The 20,997-nt window shown below is 26.2% G+C and overlaps 1 protein-coding gene across 9 annotated transcripts in view; it reads left to right on the forward strand.

The window, feature by feature from the left end:
* Nucleotides 1-20,997, forward strand: part of LOC124956847 (transducin beta-like protein 2) — a 46,698-nt gene that overhangs the window by 11,048 nt on the left and 14,653 nt on the right. For 7 of the 9 annotated variants that reach the window (XM_047513162.1, XM_047513155.1, XM_047513156.1 and 4 more), the window contains 2 exons: nt 12,046-12,270; nt 18,369-20,997. The exon at nt 18,369-20,997 is cut by the window's right edge. The exons of 1 other annotated variant lie outside the window; for it this stretch is intronic. In XM_047513162.1, coding sequence (XP_047369118.1) covers nt 12,046-12,270; nt 18,369-20,365 — 2,222 coding nt within the window. In that variant the 3' untranslated portion in view covers nt 20,366-20,997. The remainder of the gene's footprint in view (nt 1-12,045; nt 12,271-18,368) is intronic. One more of the 9 variants, XM_047513163.1, reaches the window with a different exon arrangement.

A 20,997-nucleotide genomic window follows, 5' to 3' on the forward strand; every position in this document is an offset into this window, starting at 1 on the left:
CACACGCTTGATGCGACCTCACATAACCCTCTCCTCATATTTCTCCTTCTCGAACACCCCTACCCCCCCTCATCATCCCTCATCCCTTACCCCTCCATAACCTTCTTTCCCCACTCTATCCCTCTGAGTCCTTGTTATTTCATACGAATGATAAGAAATTATTACGGATTAATGTCTTTTAATCTTCGAATACTTTTGAAAGCATCTCGAACAAATTCTGCATTTATCTATCACTATCTTTCTCTCTCTTACTCTCTCTCTCTCTCTCTCTCTCTCTTTCTCTCTCTCTCTATCTCTATCTCCATCTCTCATACGTGTACGTATTTCTGTCTCTTTCTTTCTTTAGAGTAGCGTATATGAGCCGGAGCACGTGTCGCGACAAGCCGCTAGTTCGCGTCATCACCGCATGGCGCTCCTATCTATCATGCGTATGCGCTTTTATTACTCGAGAGAGAGAGAGAGAGAGTGAGAGGGGGGGGAAGAAAAGAATTTTGCTTTTGAACCACTTTCTCGTTTCGAGAAAAATATCTCGATTAAGAAATTCTTTAAGGATCGTTCGTTTAAATCTTCATTTGTATTATTAATTCGACGAAATTGAATGAAAATTTTTATCAATTCGGCTTTTTTTTTTTTTTTTTTTTTTTTTTTTTTTTTTTTTTTTTATACAAGAAGAACGGACGTTCGAGACATTCAACAAGGATTTATTTTTCATTGAAATTTATATTGATTAATTGATTTATAAAATATATTGTCGAATTTAATAACGTAATATTTATTATAATCTTTTTTTTTTTTTATCTCTCTCTTTAATAATCTTGTGCGATTTTCACGTTCGACATTGCACATTCGAATATCGTCGAAAGAAAATTGGCGGGAAACGTAATAAGATTAAAATTTATATATAAAGATCGACGCTTTTCTTTTTTCTTTTATCGGCTATATCACTCAGGTAATATCTAGGTTGAAATTATGAAATAGTCGTTTGTTTTTCGGAAGTTAACGAACATCGTTATCGAAATAAAATTGGCGGGAAAAATGGTAGAACGATAGATATCGATAGTTAACGTAAAATCGATATTTATTATTATTATTATTATTATTATTATTATTATTATTATTATTATTATTATTATTATTATAATTATAATATTATTTGATTCATAATAAATATATTGAATTTATAAAAGTAAATATTTATGTTTTCTCGTCATTCGAATGTATTCCAATCGAAGAGTGCAATAAAAAATTGGCGGGAAACTTATGGAGCTTCTATCGAGACTCGACATATGATCGACTTTTTCTCTCTCTCTCTCTCTCTTTCTCTCTCTTTTTCAATTCAATTTTTAATAATTTAAAATAATGAAAATAAAATATTAAGAATGTAGTAGGATGAGTATCGCGTTAATGATTAATAAAACTTTTAATTTTTAACTTTCAATTAAGGGTTAATAAAAATAAATAATGCGTATGAGGGATTTAGTGTTGAATTTAATTTGTAAGAAATTATTGCATGCGAGTGTATAGGATGGATGAATTTAGAAATATCAAGTTATATGGAACGTTCTTCAAATTTTTACAAATTAAATTATTATTGATCGGTCAGTACGACCGATTGCTTTTTTTTTTTGTTCTATTTTTTTGTTTTTTTTTTTTGTTTTGCTTTTTCTTTTTCCCGTTCATTACGTCTTAACACGCAAAACAAAATGGAACTCGACTTTGTTCAGAGAATTATCATGATTCTTCGGACTCTGTAATAATCAACACGACAAAACTTTATCTATTTCTTTTTTGTCTTTTTTTTTTTTTTTTTTTTTTAAATTCTAATTTTTATACTTCGTTCCATTTCAATTTGTTTTATTTTATTTCAATTCATTCGGACGAAAATGTATGTGACATTTTTTTTTTTTTTTTTTTTTTTTTTTTTACCAAAAAATATTCGACGACTCTCTATTAATTTATTTTTAAATTGGGATCTATTTTAAATTGAACAAATTTATCGTAACCATTTTTCAATGTATAGAGAATATATTGAGAATTGAAATACACATACACATATATATATATATACATATATAGCGTTGACCTATAGAGAAGACTCATCTTGATTTTCTAACTGCATTGTGCCAAATTTATGATTTAATCAAAACAAGGCACGTAATACCGGTTAAACTTACTCTAATTCTTTTATAGATGGATTGTTAAGGATGGAAATCAGATAGAATGGAAATGATTGAATTATGCTAATATATATATTTGTAATACGTGAGCATATCGTCTATGATCGAATTATACTTAGATACTATATATAATTACTGTAATTGATATATTACTTTTATTGACTACTATCTATGCGGTCGACTAAACATTAATGTAACGTTTATGAGTTTTTTTTTTTTGTTAAATTATTAGTCACACAGTACATATATATTTATAACTATACATATATGCACATATACACAATATAATATGATTTATATATATATATATAAGTCTAGGAAAAGCGTAGAGGAAAAAAAGGAACAACTTTATTTTTGTCCGTACGTATTAAAAAAAAAAAGTAAAAAAATGAAAAATATTAAAATAGGAAAATAATTACAAAAATTTTTAATATTTCGTCGAGAAAAAGCATTATGTATTCTTCCATGCGTGAATTGTGGTTGTTATCCATTATTTCATTATCAGTTTCAGTTATAGAACCGGCAATTTTAGCTGCAGATCTGTCATTTTCAGTCATAGATCTATTAGTTTCAATCATAGATTCAACAATGTTATTCTTGTCGATGCAATTAATATCAACGTTTTCATTACTCTTCGTAATATCCATGAGAAAAGATTAGATATCTTGAGTGTTGTTTTGTCCTTCCTTGTTGGTATTAACAGAGTCTATCAGAGATTTATCAATTTTATTTTCGCATATTGGCATCTTTTATTTTGATGTTGATGAGATAGTTTAGCTTGCACTTTTAAGAGTATCCTCATCATCATCATCATCATCATCATAATCATCATCATCATTCATACTCTCATTCGATGACCAATGAAATTGATCCGGTACATCTTGCGTATCGTCATTAAACATGTCCCAATCTGTTTCAGAATCATTTTGTATTAATTGATTTTCATTTGCAAAATTAGGCAATAAAGAAATTAGTTTTTTATCTGCAAGTATATTCTGTTCAGGAACAAACAGTTCATTTTTAGTCGATTGTTCGAAAGTATTATTTAAGTCTGGTTCTTCCATTAACATGAGTAATTCTGTCGTCTTCTTCATAAAAACTTCATCGCTTAATATAGATTTGTCTTCATCCATAATAAATTCAGAATTCGTGGTATCGTCCGTGCTATTAAAGTTTTCCATTTTAAAAGTAAATTTTGTATTTATTTCTGTCGGCCAAGTTGATTCGGCTGACAAGGAAGACAATGGAGACCACATAGAAGCAATCTTTTGTTCCTTGCTATATGTGTAATTACAAGGTTTTTTTGAACTTCCGTTAAATTCATCTTTATCAACATTTTTACAATTATTTATCATCGATTCGTCTGAATTCGATTCAAAAATTTCTTTGTCCTCCATGATCTTAATTATCTTGTAAATTTATATCTTGATTATTTTATCGTATGATTCTATAATTCTAAAATAAAAATTTTAATGTTCTTTTTGTAGAATATTTTTCTTTTTGTCAGAAAAATATTTTAAATAAAAAACGTGAAAATAATTTAAGACGATTTTAAAAAATTCTGTAGGATATTCACTTCACTTTTAATTTCACTACACTTAATCTATATACTTCACAAATATTTTTTTTTTCGGACTGTAAGACGATTTAATATAATAAATAAATATATATATATATATATTTTTACTTTTTGATATTCTACTGAGATGTATCCTTTCTCAAATTCTTAAAATAGTGAGAGAAAGGACGAAAAGGGACGATATATATACTCTGTTACCCTTAGAAAATAAGACCCACCCATCGTCCTATAGGACTTAAGTACTAAAATGGGTCCTGTCAAAAATTTTTCTGTTCTAACGTAAGAACCGATCACTGTCCTGTTAGAATGAATCTGATTGGTTTAAACGAAATTATTTTTCCATTCTACCCTCCATATCCCGAAAATAATTTTCAATATATTATTTTATTTATATATAATATATATATATAAATATATATAAATATATATATATATTATATCGGATAACCTAAATGTTTAAAAAAAGATAATATTTTTAAAAGAATTTTTAAAAATGAAATTGAAGAAATAATCTTTTACTTTTTTTTTTCTTTTTTTTTCCGAAAAGAGAGGCAAAAGGATCGTAATTAAAAAAAAAACAGCATTATTTTTTTTACATATGACAATAAATATTTAAGATAATTTTAGGAATTAATTAGTAAATAATAAATAATAAATAATAAAAAATAAAATAAATAATTTTAAATATTTATCATTAAATAAAATAATTTTGTAATTAAAATATAATACGCCACATATGTAAGAACATATCTATGACTGATTTCACATACACGCGTGCATATTATACATATCTTATTTAAGCTTGCAAATGTTAAACAAATTTTATTCAGGCATATAACACATGTGTACGCGCGTGCGCGCACATATAAACATACATACAGATATGTGTTAAATACCAGTTTTATTTGCATTATACACAACAAATAAAGACGTAATTTCAATATACTTATTATCTCGACTTAAACTTGAACTAATTAATTCCAATTTGTGTTATTTTTATTTTTATTTATTTAATTACTTTCTCTTCTTTTTCTTTCTTTTTTTGTTTTTCTTTTTTTATTTATATTATTACGTCAACAAAGTCATACGATCGTCCTTTTACTTTTTTTATTGTAAACAAGTTATATTTATTGCACATATTTAAATACCGATTAATATTAATCTCATTAATATAATGCTCATAAGCTAGCATTGCAAAACAAAAAAAAGAAAAAAAGGAAAAAGAAAAAAGATAAGAAAAATAAAAGCTAACTATTCTTTCATGAAAATGTAACTTGAAAAAATATGTAAGGTGTTAAAGAGTTTACAAGGAAGAAATTAAAAAATAACTTTTAACACTGTTTCAATCGTTCTTTACCTTTTGCTGTTTCATTTTAAAAAGATCCTTGAAGTTGTTTTCACTTATTATGCAACTACGTGCTTCTTCCTCGGTTCATTTTGCAAAAGAGTATTACTCAACTATAAAGTCGTTGTCGTTATTGTCATCGTCATCGTCATAATTTTCATCATTTTACTAATATCATTAAATCGTTAAAAGTTTTCGATCGAAACACAAATTTTCTTGATAAGATACTTGATAATTATTGGTATATATTGGGATATAATTATTTTAGTCAATGAAAAAAAAAAAAAAAAAAAAAAAAAAAACCATGAAATTTCTATGCTGATATTTAATCATATTTTATTTTATTTTATTTTATTTTTAAATTAATCCGCGAAATTTCAATCAGATCTGTTTATTCGTTTGTATAAATGTTTATAGTATGAATTTATCATTGCTAATTATTTATTTAAATATTTAAATAAATGTATATATATGTATGTGTGTGTTGTGTCTCTGTATCTCATTAAAAATAAAAATTGTCAAGTTATCGAAGAAAAAATTTATCACGTATTGCATATTTATTTCATAGATATCGTTGTTATCGCCTTAAAAAAGTTATAACGAAATGTTTTTTTAGAAATGCAAATCGACATTTTGATTTTAAACAAAAATTATCGAAAGTATCGTAATAGATCCAACAAGTTTTTACGATATACGTTTTATTTTATTTTTCTTCTTACATATTTGAAATTGTGATCATCGAAAATAAACAAATAAACGAATAAACAAATAAACGAATAAACAAATAAACGAATAAACAAATAAATAAAATGTAGTTTATTCGTACAGATAGTTGGGAATTAAATTTTAGAGGGAAAATTAAATTTTGTTTTTTTTTTCTTTTTCTTTTTTTTTTTTGGACATTGATCTATTTTTTGGGAAAACCCATGGATTAACAAGGGTTTCATAAAGAAATCAACGTTCGTTGTTCGTACATACAACGGATTTACCCAAGCTGAATAAATTTCTAAATTGAAAAATATCCAAATTGATGTCGGCAAACTTTATTGAATATTTTTGATCTTAGCTTCATTCGATTTATCATAATTTGTTAAGGGAAAAATTTGTAACATTTCGAAAATTTTTAAGAAAAAACATTTACGATCGACTGGGTAAAACGGTACAAAAAAAATGGTTAAATTTTTAAATAAAAAATATTATAAATATTAATAATGTAAGCTTTTGTTGAAAAAAAAAAAAAAAAACGGAAAAACAAAAAAGAAGAAACTTTGTTGTTTCAATTTTAGTAACAAAAAATTTCTCCTACGTAAACCAGAAAAAGAAAAAAGAAAAAAATAAAATAAGATAGTAAGAAGCTTTAAAGAATTTATTTTTAATGATAAAATTGTTCTCCTAGTGAAGTCAAAGATTCTTAGAAAAAATTTTCTCTTAAAAATAAAGTTATTTTCTATGTGAATCTTTTGACACAGGTTGTAAATAACAATATTACAAATAAAAACTAATAAATTGTCTTAATCCGAAGAATTGTTTTGAAGATATGGTGTTATATGGGAAAATATTGTTTTTTTGAAATAAACAAAAAGTGAAAAGTTGGAAAAGGTAATTTATTAGTTTACAATGTTAGAAAGTATTTTCTTAAGAATAACTTATTGAGTAGATAATACCACTACCTGCGGACTATGAAAAGGAATTTGTTAAAAACTAGATATTTTCTGATAACTCCTTTCTATTTAATTTTCTATTTTATCTTCGAGAAGTCGAGCAATACAATCGACAATATTTTTCCATTGTATGCATTTATTGAAATATTAAAATGATTGGATTTTGCATTCGATATTTTTGGATTACTTATATATATATATATATATTTTTTTTTTAATGAACGATATTCGTTTTATTTAATAATACCAAAAAATTTACATTTTAACAATCTATATATATTTATTTATTATATAAAAAAATATTTTAATATAGTACACCATAATATTAAATTTTAAATTAAATCTTATCTATATCTATTATAACAATTAAAATGAAACACTTGTTTTATTTCATAATATTATCTAATCTCCTCGAAAATATTTTAATATCAAAGATTATTCATTATTCATCTGTAACGTTTTAAAATATTTATGAAAAACACTAAATCATATTGTCATAATTCACTCATTAAGTTGTTTCATTAATTATTAAATGTCTTGCATCGATAATAATTGTCTTGCATTAACATTGATTAACAAAAAAAAAAAAAAAACAAAACGAAACAAAACAAAAATAGTTACCATTCTTGTAATAATAATAATAATAATAATAATAATAATAATAATAATAATAATAATTTCTTACTAAAACTTTTGCTTGAAGCAAAAAAGATATTACGTTAAACGTAAAATGTTATTAATTAATAATATATATATATATATATATATATATATATATATATATATTTCTTATGTATGTACATATATTAGAAAAATGATCGAAATGTTTCATGCATATTTAAGGTTCTTTTGTTTAAATATATTCGTAAGCGAGTATATTTGAATTACGATTACAGATACACGATGGCACTTAGATTAAAAAAACAATTAAACGTGAATTTTGTTTTTTTATCCTTTTTTAACGATCATGTTTATTATTCTTTCTTAATGATCATTAAAAATATCTCGTTGCAATAACAACAACAACAAGAACGACAACAACAAGAACGACAACAACAAGAACAACAACAACAAGAACAACAACAACAAGAACGACAACAACAAGAACGACAACAACAACGCAATGCACACTTGTTATACATAAAAAGAAAAAGAGAGAGAGAGACAGAGAGAGAAAGAGAGACAGTACTGTAATAAAAAAGAAAGAGCCAAAAAAAAAAAAAAAAAAAAAAAAAAAAAGAAAAAAAATAAGAATGAAAGAAAAGTAAATAATTCTTGAAAAATATTATTTGCAGGAACAATTTGACATTGGCGTTTAATTTAACTGCTTAACTTTTGGGATGGAATAATATAAAGAGAAATAGTCTTTCTCTCTTCTTCTTCTTCTTTTTTTTTTTTTTTTTTTTGGCTCTTTCTCTTTTCCTTTATTTTATTTTCATAACTAATGATAAGATAATGAAGAGTTTAGAAGAAAAGTGAACGTAAGGAAAGAACAAGAGGAAATAAAAGAAAAAAAAGAGAGAAAGAGAGAGAGAGAGAAAAGGAAAAAAGAAAAAGAAAGAAAAAAGAAAAAAAAAAAAAGAATTGAAATATATAAAAGATATGACTGTTTTTAAAAATTCACTGTCATTGTCGATGAAAAAATATTTTCATTGCGTTCGTCGTCATTCTAACTCACAGACTGTGTATACATTATTATTATATAAAACGATGAATCAAGTATACGTAGGTGTGTCAGAATTCTTGATACTTTCAATATACCTCTGTTCTCTCTCTCTCTCTCTCTCTCTTTCTCTCTTTCTATCTTTCCAGTTGTAATCATCGTTTGGCGTTAATTCGTAATAAAAAAATAACAACATCGTCGAATCGCCGGGGAAAAAAATCGCGATCTATATAATTGTGGCGTATCGATACTTCATGGATCATTTGGTCGATCGATCGCGAACGAGGAATCGTGTGTTTTGATTATTTTTTTGTCTTTTTTCGTAGTTTCAGCTTTAATTTTTCTTTCTTTCTTTCTTTCTTTCTTTCTTTCTCTTTCTCTCTCTCTCCCTCTCTCTCTCTTTCTCTTGTTTTTCTCTCCATTGAAAGAAAATTTTCATCCTCTTTTTCAATCCTACGCAATCATTTTATTGCCGATTTCGCGTCGATCATTATCGCTAATTGATCGTCAATAAATCTTAAGTTAAGTTTACGTACGTCGAGGATAAAAAAAGAAATTAAGAACAAAGAAAGAAAAGGAAAGAGAAAAGAAAGAATCTAGTTTTGCTTCGATTCTTCATTACTTGCGATTCTCTATGGAATTATTTGAAAAACTAAGTGAATGACGTGGCAAAATTATAACCATTTCAATATTCAAAATGGCTATACTGGAAAGAAGAGGTAAATCCTTGCGTATATTATTCAATTACGAATTATTTATGATCGTTATTATATTTTTTTCATTTATTAAATTTTAATATCATATTTATATATATCAATTATTCCAATAATTATTTATTAAATATTATTTATTAAATGTCGTTTAATAATAATGAGATTAATGAGATATTAATGAATAAATCATTTGTTTAAAGATTAATGAAAAAAGAAAAGGAAAAAGTAAGAAAAGAAAAGCAAAAAAAAAAAAGAAACAAGGAAGAACAGAAAAAGAAGAGAATAATATTTGAATAATTATTTGGAATAAATATATGTCCAAATTTGACTTTACTATCGTACAATATCTCAAAAAAATTTTTGATATTATGTCGAATTTATAAGTTCGAGAAGAAATATTTCTTCCTTCTTTCTAAAAATGTTATTCTAATAATAATGATAATAATGTGACATTTATTTTTTACGAAAAAATAATGATTTATTTGATTAAAAAAAAAAAAAAAAAAAAAAAAAAAAAGAAAAAAAGATAAGATGAATTAGAACGGATTTGTATAATCATTGACGAGAAGAAATTAATTTTAAAAAGAATCGTGTAATATTCGTATCGATTAAAATCGCAAATATTTGGAAATTCGTTTGAACGAAATTTTCATAAATTTTATAAACATTTAAGAGGGATGACCGCTTTCTGATTAAAAAAAAAAAGAAAAAAAAAAAAAAGAACAAAAGAAAAGAAAAAAAAAATTTCAATAATTATTACGAAATAAATAGAACGTTTATATATCGAGCAAATTGATATAATAAGAATTTCTAAATTCTCATTGAACTTTGAGTGAAAGTTTTCTAATCATAACTTTCATAATTTATTTCTTCGTGTAAATTCAAATACAGTTTAAACAACGTGAACAAAATTTTTATGTTTTTGGTATTTGTATTTTCTTCGTCATTGGTAGAGTAATTTCTCTTTCTTCTTATTTTTCTATTCGGAAAGATTTATGGCTTTATAATGATGTCAGTTTTATAGTGACTGAACCATTAGTTATTTTTATTATAAGCAGGTACAAAAAGAATTCCCAAAAGGTAAAAATATAGAAATATATTAATACACTAATGTATAATGCGATTAAGCATTTCAAATTTTTTGTTCCAACAAACTTTAAAATTTTTGTTGGAACAACAAAATGATGTTTTTATTTTATTTTCCCTTTTTTTTTTTTTTTTTTTTTTTTTATCACTCTGAATGCATACGATAAGTTTTCAATGGTACAGTTGAAACGAGAAAAGATTATAAAGATTTAAAAAAAAAAAAGAAGAAAAGAGGAAAGATTTATAAAAAAAAAAAAAAAAAAAAAAAAAGAAAAGAAAAGAAAAGAGAAAGTATTCTAACGTATAACCAATACGAAATAATTTTCTTAGTATGAAGTAATTTTTATATGAAAAAAAAAAAATAATTTCTTTCTTTCTTTCTTTTTCTTTTTTTTTTTTTTGTCTTTTTTTTTTTCTTTTTTTTTCGTTAAACAAACACTTCGATTTCATTAAACGATCACATTTTTATACGTCAAATCGTTATGAAAAATTAAATTTTTAATAGACTATCGTTAATTCTTGTTATCGAATTTCTATATAAAATTGAAGAAAAAAAAATTGTTAAAATAATAATATAATAAATAAGTTTTAAAAATATTAATAAATAAATTTAAATACAAATTATTTACATTTATTTAAATATAAATTATTAATGTATTAAATTTTTAAAAAAAAATTAATACATATTATTGATTGATCGATGACAGTGTATTTGTTAAAATTAAAAAAGGATAAATGAATAAATGAATAAATAAATAATTTAATAAATAAATAAATAAATAATATTGAATTTGCCAGTAAGTAATGTTAATATTTTTAGTAAAAAGAAAAGGAAAAAGAAAAAAACCCAAAGAAAAAGAAATAAAAGAAAGTATTAAAGATAAAATAAATACTGTCCTTCATAATGATATTATTATAATTTGTCTTCTGAGTCATTTTAAAGAAATATTTTAAGAAAAATAATATTACATCATTTCAAGAAAACATAATTCTATCTTATCAGCTATTTCAGGTACCTGACTATTTTGACATAATAAAGGAAATAATAATGGTAGTAATAATTTACATCAACTGTTTTTACTTTCTATTATTACTCGAAAACATCTCTTCTACCTGCTTAGAAAAATATTTGTTACCTTTTTCGTAAAAATAGACAAGTGTACAGTGGGATGGGTTATACTGTATGGAAAGGGGATGGGTTATGGTGTATCGAATGGGGATGGAGTATAGTCTATGAGATAGAATGAAACAGTGTATTGGGCGGGGTTAAAAATTAGGAAACGTTAGGTATAAAAGTAAAAAAGTGGGGATTACAAATTTATTCCAATTGGTCAATTCAGGGATGTTTTAAGGGCCGTCCACATACATGTATTTCTTGTATTTTCGGCATCAAATATAATCTCCGAATTGGGGAAAAATTTACAGAAGATTTCAAACCATCGAAGTGTTCAGATAGCTCTTCAATCTAACAATTTCTTGTTTGCAATCTAACATATTGACACAAAGTTCTAAGTTCTTGCCTAGTGAATCTGTCTATGTGTAACATTTCTTGTGATACATATAACATTAAATTGGTAAATATTTTATTTAATTTGAATGAAATATATCGGACGATTGGATGATAAATTATTGAAAATTTTTGTTTTAAAATCATTTCACTTTTTATTTTTTTCTTTTTTGTTCTTGCCAAGTGAAATAATATTGTTCTTTTCGGGAGTTTTCTTTTTTTCTTCATTTTCAATCGTTACAATTTTGATAAATCCACTTGTCGAAGATCAATCGAGTTAATTGAGTTTTTCCTTTTTTTTGTTTCATTCAAAGGTGCTACAGTTCCGGAGAAAGGGAAGCGCATTGATTCGAGAAACTCATTAACAGGATCGACGACTAATTCGAGCGTTAATAAGCGGACGAAAAATAAAAAGCGCCGAGAAACACAACAAGAATTCACTCATTCTTGGGTCGTTGGTACATTGAAGGGTCATACCAGTACGATATTTAACATGAGTTTTTCAAGTAATGGGAAGCTCCTCGCATCTTGTGGTGAAGGTAAGACTGAAATATCTTTTTTTTTTTCTTTTCCATGTTTTTTTTTTTTTTTTTTTTTTCCCGTAATTATTATCATCATCGTTATTATCACTATTATCACATCGTAATTCTTATGCTTCTTTAAATTATTAATTTAATTGCAGTTTGTCTGACTTTAATATTACTTTTTGCTAGAAAAAAGAAAAAAAGACAAAAAAAAAATATTCGTGTGATTATTTCTACAGATTTTTCTTTTTTTTCTTCTTCTTCTTCTTCTTTTTTCTTTTCTCATTTCTTTTTGAAAAGCAGGAGATGAAAGATAAAGGAACAAGAAAAAAAAAAAAAAAAGAGAGAATAATTTTTCCGTCGTTTGATTAGATATAATTAGCATAGCGTTAGTTTTAAATTCTTTCAGTGCTTTCGAATTAATACAAAAATCATTTATTTCATTCATAATGCTTTTTTTCTTTCTCTTATTATTTTTCTTTTTCTTTTTTTTTTTTAAGTTTCGTTTAGTTTCATTTCGTTTTTTTATTTTTTTTCTTTTCTTCTTTTTTCCATTTTCTATTTTCTTCTCTTGCATATCTCATTTTCATCATCGAATCGGACGAACGCAATAGTTTAGATAATAATAAAATATGTAATCCTAATCCCTACGAATTGTTCTCGATAAGTCGACTCTGTTTATCTAGACGAAAAAAAAAAAAAGAAAAAAAAAGAAAAAAAAAGAAAAAAAAAGAAAAGAAAAAAGAAAAGAAAAAGAATTAAAAAGAAATAGGATCGTTTTTTTTTTTTTTTTTTTTTAATCGAGTTAAAGTTAACGAAGAAGAAAAAAACAATCAAAGAAAAAGAATCAGATATATTTCACTCGCGTTTCTTAAAAATCAGGATAGCCATTACATTTCATCATTTTTCTAACGTCACGTATAATATCGTCATCGATGTATCCAACAAAGGTTATTTCTATATTCTCATTTCTAGTTTCTAATTGTTAATTAACGAAAAATCAAACGAGAATTGATAACGTGAGAAAATAATAAAATAAAATAAAATAAAGATCAAATCTTTTCGAATTTTCTCGATGCTTATTTCTTCTTCTTTTCTAATTTTTAATAAAGTTTGATGAGAGTAACAAGGAAGGAAAAAGTACAAAGTAAAAAATTCCGATTCTTTTTCTCTTTTTTTTCTTTTTTCTTTTTCTTTTTTTTTTTTTTTTTTTTTTTTTTTTTTTTTTTTTTTTTTCTTTTCTTCATAGAAAATTTAACTCGAAATTAATTTTTCAAATGTTAAATTACTTTCTTCTTTTTACGACATTACATAAATAATTATATATATATATATATATATATTATTTATTTATTTTTCTAATTCATTTGTTCATTTTTCTAATTTTATCGAGATCAAGTGATTAATAAAAATTAGTAAAAAATTAGTAAATATATATATATATATATATAGAAATATTGTTCAATTATTTTTTTAATGTTATTAAGATCAAGTGGTTAGTAAAAGGCATCTCTAAGTATATCTATTTAGGTCGGCAAAGTGAAATCGACTTGTTCGATCGATTTCTTCTTCGTCCGTTGTTCATCATTATCATTATCATTATCATCATCAGCTGGCTATGACTATAGCTTTATTTCTTTCTTTCTTTCTTTTTCCCCCTCTATTTCTTTTTTCCTTTTTTTCTCTATTTGATTGCTATCGTATAGGAACACTTTAACGCTTATTCTTATCGCATTAAACGTAGATAGACGCGTAGGACAAATGCACGCACGTACCTGCATTATCGCATATCTCAAAGATAGATTTTTGATTTCATTAGTAGTTTACAAATGTAAGGAAAAAAAAGAAAAAAAAAGAAAAAAAAAAAAAAAGTAAAACAGGAGTGACAAAAGAAAATTTATCAATTGAATTTATCATTATTAAATCAATAATCATGATGAAATTTTAATGGGTATTAAAATTATTAATTGTACTCATTAATTATATTTCAATTATATACATTAATTGTATTGAAATTATCATGAGTATTGAGAATTATTATGAATTTATCAATTTTTCTTCATTTTTATCTCATTCTTACTCTCACTCTTATTTTCTCTCTCTCTCTCTCTCTCTCTCTCTCTCTCTCTCTCTTTCTCTCCTCCTCTCTCGCTCGCAAACATAAGCTTATAAAAATAAACAATACGCATAATTAATAACTTCCACAGGAAATATTATGTGCATGTGCGATTGGATAATAAATACATAACACTGATATATAATTATTTATCATTGAAAATCATTACTGACATAAGTGAAAATAAACATCAAGTTTGTTTGTTTCTTTTTCTTTTGTTTCTTAAATTTTGCTGTAGTAACAACGCCTATGACTTATCATGCCTAATCTATTTTCGCGATCGTTGAATTGAAAAATAATAATTTAAGAATTAATTCGTAATATTTTAAGTTAATAATATGATAATTTAATTTAAATAATAATTTAAGAAAGATCGTACAAATTCTTTTTCAATAATTTTTCACATAAATATAATCATAAAATTTCTATACACGATTGAACACATATTCATTTAACTATGTGTTTTTAATAGATTCGATGGCATTTTTTTTTTTTTTTTCTTTTTTTACGTACAAGTAAACATTTTACATTTATACGAGATATTTTTTTTTATTCAAATGAAAAGAAAAATTACATATGTATATATGTAGTAGTTAAGGAAAAAAAGAAAAAAGAAAAAAATAAAAAGATAAAATTGTCTATTTTCGATTTTTAATATGAATCATATATTGTTTCTTTCTTTTCTTTTCTTCTAATTGTTTTCGCATATATCTGCGAGTTTTATTATAGAAATTGAATTAGAATTTGAAACGGGAAACTTATTAAATAAAAGGAAAAAAGAAAAATTATGGCGATCGATTAAGTAATTTTACAAAATTTACACGATGACTCATCATCGCTCGATGACTAATCTCTCTTAGAGCAATTCTAATAGAAGGACACAAGAAATAATTGAACATGTACAATGAAATAATTGAACGTCGCGACGATTAAAAGTGTACAAACATTTTTTAAGGGAATCATCAAAAAAAAAAAAAAAAAAAAAAAAAAGTATAAAATTAAAAATAAAAAAATAAAAAAACAAAAGAATAAAAAGATAAATAAAAATACATATAAGAAATAATGATCCGTGTGTACGCAATTAATTAATTAATAAAATAAATAAATAAATAAATAAATAAATAAATATATAAATATATATATATATTTATATATATATATTCGCACTGAACATATAACACTAATCTTCGGTCTAATAATAAAAATAGAATAGAAGGTGGAAGTCGTGTCACGTGTAGAAATATAAAACGTTTCTATTAGCCAAAGTTAATACAAAACGATTAGGTTTGAACACATGCTGTTGTTTTATAAATGTATTACTCATAGCCTAATCTTTGATAAGAAATCAATTACAAAAAGAAAGAATGAATTCGATTATTATTTGATCATCGAAAGATACAATATATATATATATATATGTATATATACATTTTTTTTTTTTTTTTTTTTTTTGTTACTTCGCTTAGTCATGCTATGGTGAAAGCATGTGTTAAAACGTGCTCGCGTATTTTACGTACAGGACACGCAAGATGATTTCACGAAATGACGTAACGGTACAATACGGTGACCTACACATTCCGTTATCCTCTGATATACCTATCGCTATATCTTTCTTTTTCTCTGGTTACTATCTCTCTCTCTCTCTCTCTCTATATATATATATATATATTTCTTTCTATCTCTCTCGTGCGGGCTATAATTTTTTCTCTTTCATAAAAAGATATAGAAATGCACGTGGCAGTTTTAAACATCACGTGACTACAATTCTTGTGTCAACCTTCTAAATTTTCTTACTACTGCTACTAACTATTTTTATTATTATTTTTATCAGTATAATTATCATCATTATTATTATTATGAATATTATTATTATTATTAGTAATAGTAATGGTTCTGTCAGCTTTTCTTTTTGTTTTATTTTATTTGTTTTTTTCTTCATATATACATATATATATATATGTATTAATTATGGGAGATATTGAATTTTGTGTACGTAAATGCGAGCGCGTGCGTGTGTTTGTCTGTATCTGTACGTAAAAATATATTCTATAACTTAACTTATTGATTTTAACAATTAACATAATATATATATATCTTATTAACATTAAAATTAACTACTTTATTTCGTATTTCTATTGTTATATATAATCTGGGATATATTTATTGATTAGAAAAATAGGATTCGTTCGGATAACGCAAAAATTAATTGATAAGACATTATTTTTGGTTGTTCCTCTATTTATCAATTGTGAAAGATCTTGAATTTCAATGTTTCTTTCTTTTTCCTTTTTCGTTTGCTATTTCTTTTTCTTTTTTTCCCCCCTCTCCCTCCAGCTTTACATTTATCCAGATCGATCCAATTAATTATTTCTTCTCTTATTTCACACTTTCCTATATGTTAACGAGAGCGTGTCGTGATTTGCTGTCCTCGAATTCAAAGTCATATCGTAAGAAAAAAAAAAAAAAAAAAAAAAAAAAAAGAAAAAAAGAAAGAAAGAAAGAAAGAATTATAAAAAAGAGAAAAAGGAAAAAATCCATCGGCTTTGAATAAATCATTGATTTGAAACTGGCTTACGAACTGGTTTCATCCTACTTTCTAAAAATGAACGGCTCTCTATTAGTACTTTATTAAGTAAACTCTTCATCGCGTAAATAAAAAAAAAATTAAATTAAAAATTAAAAAAGAGAGAGAGAGAGAGAGAGAGAAATATTATCGACAATGTTTTATCAAGAGAATTGTTAATAACAATTTATTATTAATAACATTATAACGTCGTACTTAATAAATTGTTTTATTAAAGACCATTTGTATCGTTTAGCATATCGATACGATTAAACGTATTTATTATGTTAAACTAAAAAATAAAAAAATTCGAAAAGTTTCACTACGAAAAAATCAAACGATTTTGATCGACGATATCATATCATCTCGTTTCTTTCTCTCTTTTCTCTTTCTTTTTTTTTTTTTTTGTTTTTTAATTAATTTTTTGTTACACAACGTCAGAAATATAGAACAGGGATAGAATATTCCTTTTTTTTTTTTTTTTTTTTTTGTAAAAGTCCTTCGTAAAATAGGGGTTAAAAAGTTTGAAGGGTTTTAGGAGTTTTTGGGGGTTTTGGGATTCAAAAAAATATTCTCTTGTATATTTCTTTTTCGATCCACCTCCTCATCTTTTTCTTCTTCTTCTTCTTCTTCTTCATCCTTTTATATATATCATTATAATACATATGTATTGTATGCATAAGCGAGATGATGAGAATGGTCTCTTAAGAGAACAATGGTCAATCGTCGAAATTGTGTCGACCTCCGACGTTTTCATAGCGGTAAGGACAATGGTTCAAGGGGGAAAAAATAAGGGGAGAAAAAGAGATTAAAAAAAAAAAAAAAAAAAAAAAAAAAAAAAAAAAAAAAAAGAAACGTCGTCGTCTTTAGGTCAAGAACGGATCAACGCGAATGTGATAGGAATAATTTTTTTTTTTCTTTTTTTTTTTTTTATTTCGCATACGCCTTTTTTATTTCGTAGGAATATCTACTTGATCTTCGATTGATCTTCCACAATGTTTCTTTTTTCTTTTCCCTTTTTTCTTTTCTTTTTAATTTAATTTAATTTAATTTGATTTTTTTCTTTTTATTATTATTATTATAATCATCATCATCATCATCATCATTTAGTGTACTCTCGTAATCACGATGAATTAATCTCGTGACGGAGACGAATGAAAAATTTATTATCAACGATATAGATAATTCTCTGCTAAAAGGATTATCTGAATTGTCATCTTTAGGGAAAAGAAAAGAAAAGAAAAGAAAAGAAAAGAAATGAAATTTGTTGTTTCGTCGACTTAACGATACAAATCGTAGGGACGAGGATCGTGATAACGGTGCATGCACGTGTGATAGAGAAAAAAAAATAAAAAAAATAAAAAATAAAAAAAATTCGTTGGGACAATATATTCAGCTGATGTAAAAAAATTTCTTTTTATCTGTGATATAAAGATGGAATGCAGCCAAACAAGGTGGTCCAGGAAGGAACTGGAGAGTCATCGTCAAAGTCATTCTATCAACGGAACCCGACATTGGTTAGATGTTCCCCTCCTGTTACGATAAAAGATGACTGGAATGGTCTAAATCTTCATCCTTCTTCTGTTAATCTAAATAATCATCGTCATCATCATCATCATCATCATCATCATCATCATCATCATCATCATCAACAATGTGCTTCGATAAACGCACAATCCGAATATGTGGAACAAAATAATCAACAACGGCCAATTGTTAATCAACAAATAGATACGCATTATCAAAATTCCAAATTGAGTCCTCAACAACAAATATTTTATATGCAACAAATGCAAATACATGCTCAAATGTATCATCATTCCATAATGTTGCGGCAAAGAAGATTGTACGCATTATGCCATACAGGAGTTAATTACCCATGGGATTTGCCGCAATATAAGTTTCATGTTCTTGCCCAACAACAACGGCAAGATCAACAACGGCTTCATCAACGGCAAATGCATTTGCACTCGCAAATGCAAATGGAAATGCAGCAACGATATGTTCAAGAACAAATGCAAATTCGGAAGGAACTGAATAAAAGGAGGGATGTAATCCAAAAGATGAATGCATCATTGAACAACTCATGTGTATCGTTCAATAACTCCAATGCCTCCTTGAACACTTCTAATCAATCATTGAACAACACGGATGGTGCTTCTTCAATGAAAATCGAGAAAATGAATTTATTTTATTCCAATCCAAATTTTTTCAACAATCACATACCCAATAATTCAGGATTCACCTATCGTTACATATTCAGTGCCAATGACGTTAATCTTGAATATCTGTTACGTACTTATACTCACCACACGTATTATTTGATAGAGGCCGGTTATCCGTTCAGCTGGAACTTTGATTTTAGAATCAAGAGATACATATATAATTTGCACCAATCGAAAAACACAAATCGTCCGTTGGACGTTAACGCTAAGGAATTTGTACCTAACGGTACTTACAAAAAACTCGAAAATGGCGACAGCGGTAACAATAGTAGTAATAATAGTTCGGACATGGAACAAGAAAATCTATTGGACGACGAAGGACCAAAAAATTTTATAAGATCTGCATCGTTCTCAACGAACCGTAAGCCAGGAATCCTTGCTAACATTGAACATATTACACGACAACGTAGAAATTCTATCTCAAATTTGAACGAATGTTCATCTATCGAGACAAGATGTTCGAGATGTTTAAAAAGCTTTTATATGTATCAAGCGAACGCAGATAACACTATGTGCCAAAATGAATGTATCTATCATAACGGTGAACTGAGTTTTCAAAGGAATGGAAAATATAAAATTTGGACTTGTTGCAAACAAAGAACAAGTTCTCTTGGCTGTACGAGCAATGAGACGCACGAATGGATTGGTTTAAAAAAGAATTATAATGGTCCGTATGTCGATTTCGTTCGTACAATGCCAACAAAGAAAATCCCAGCAAATGGCATTTATGGGGTTTACGGTATGGATTGTGAAATGGTTATTACCACGTCTGGTTTCGAACTTGCCAAGATCACTATGGTTGATATATGCGGTGTTGTTGTTTACGATCACTTCGTTAAACCAACGAGCAAAATTGTCGATTATAATACCAATTACAGCGGTATTACGGAGGAAAATTTGGCAGGTGTTACGAAAACTATTAAAGATGTACAACAGGATCTATTGAGTTTTGTCAATGCCGAGACAGTACTTATAGGTCATGGCCTTGAAAATGATTTACGTGCACTCCATATGCTTCACTTCACGGTGATCGATACCGCATTATTATTGCGGCACACCTGTGACTTGCCATACAGGCATAGTCTTAAAAAGTTAACAAAATTGTTATTATCCAAGGATATACAAGAATCCAGCCACAATTCCATTGAGGATGCTAGATGCGCCATTGATCTCGTATTGTGGAAATTAAAATTTGATGGCTTATAATTTGTGGGGAGTAAAGAAAGGGATAAAAAAAAGAACAAACAAAAGAGAAAAAGAAAGAAAGAAAGAAGAAGAAGAAGAAGAAGAGGAGGAGGAACAAGAAGAAGAAGAGGATTTCAACGTTTTGTCGGAAAAAAGAGAGAAAAGAAGAATAAATAAAATAAAAATAAATAAATAAATAAATACAAAGAGACGTGATCGACGAGTGCGAAAGATCAGAGACAAAGATATGTACATATTTGTTTTAATTGTTTGATAACGGGGATATTTTTTTTTTCTTTTAATTACATTTGAATCCTCAATTTCATTTTCTTTTTTATGTATATAGATATCAGTAAGAAACATTATTCTCGAGGTCGATTCTGTCTACCTCATTTTTTTTTGTTGTCTCTGGATCTCTGTCTCTTCTTCAAACAAACGTGTCTTATTTTAATGGATCTCTCTTTCTCTCTCTTTTTTTCTTCTGTTTTTTTTTTTCCGTTTTTTTTTTTTCTTTTTTTTTTTCGATTCCGCTTTATTTTTAATATCAAACACGTCGACGTCACATATAAAAAATATCTCTTATCCGACAGTGTGTTGTTAACTTCCATAAAAAGAAATCTGTGATACTTTTAATCTTTAACATAGATATTATA

The sequence above is a fragment of the Vespa velutina genome, chromosome 24 (assembly GCF_912470025.1).
Source record: "Vespa velutina chromosome 24, iVesVel2.1, whole genome shotgun sequence".
Classification (NCBI taxonomy): Eukaryota; Metazoa; Arthropoda; class Insecta; order Hymenoptera; family Vespidae; genus Vespa; species Vespa velutina.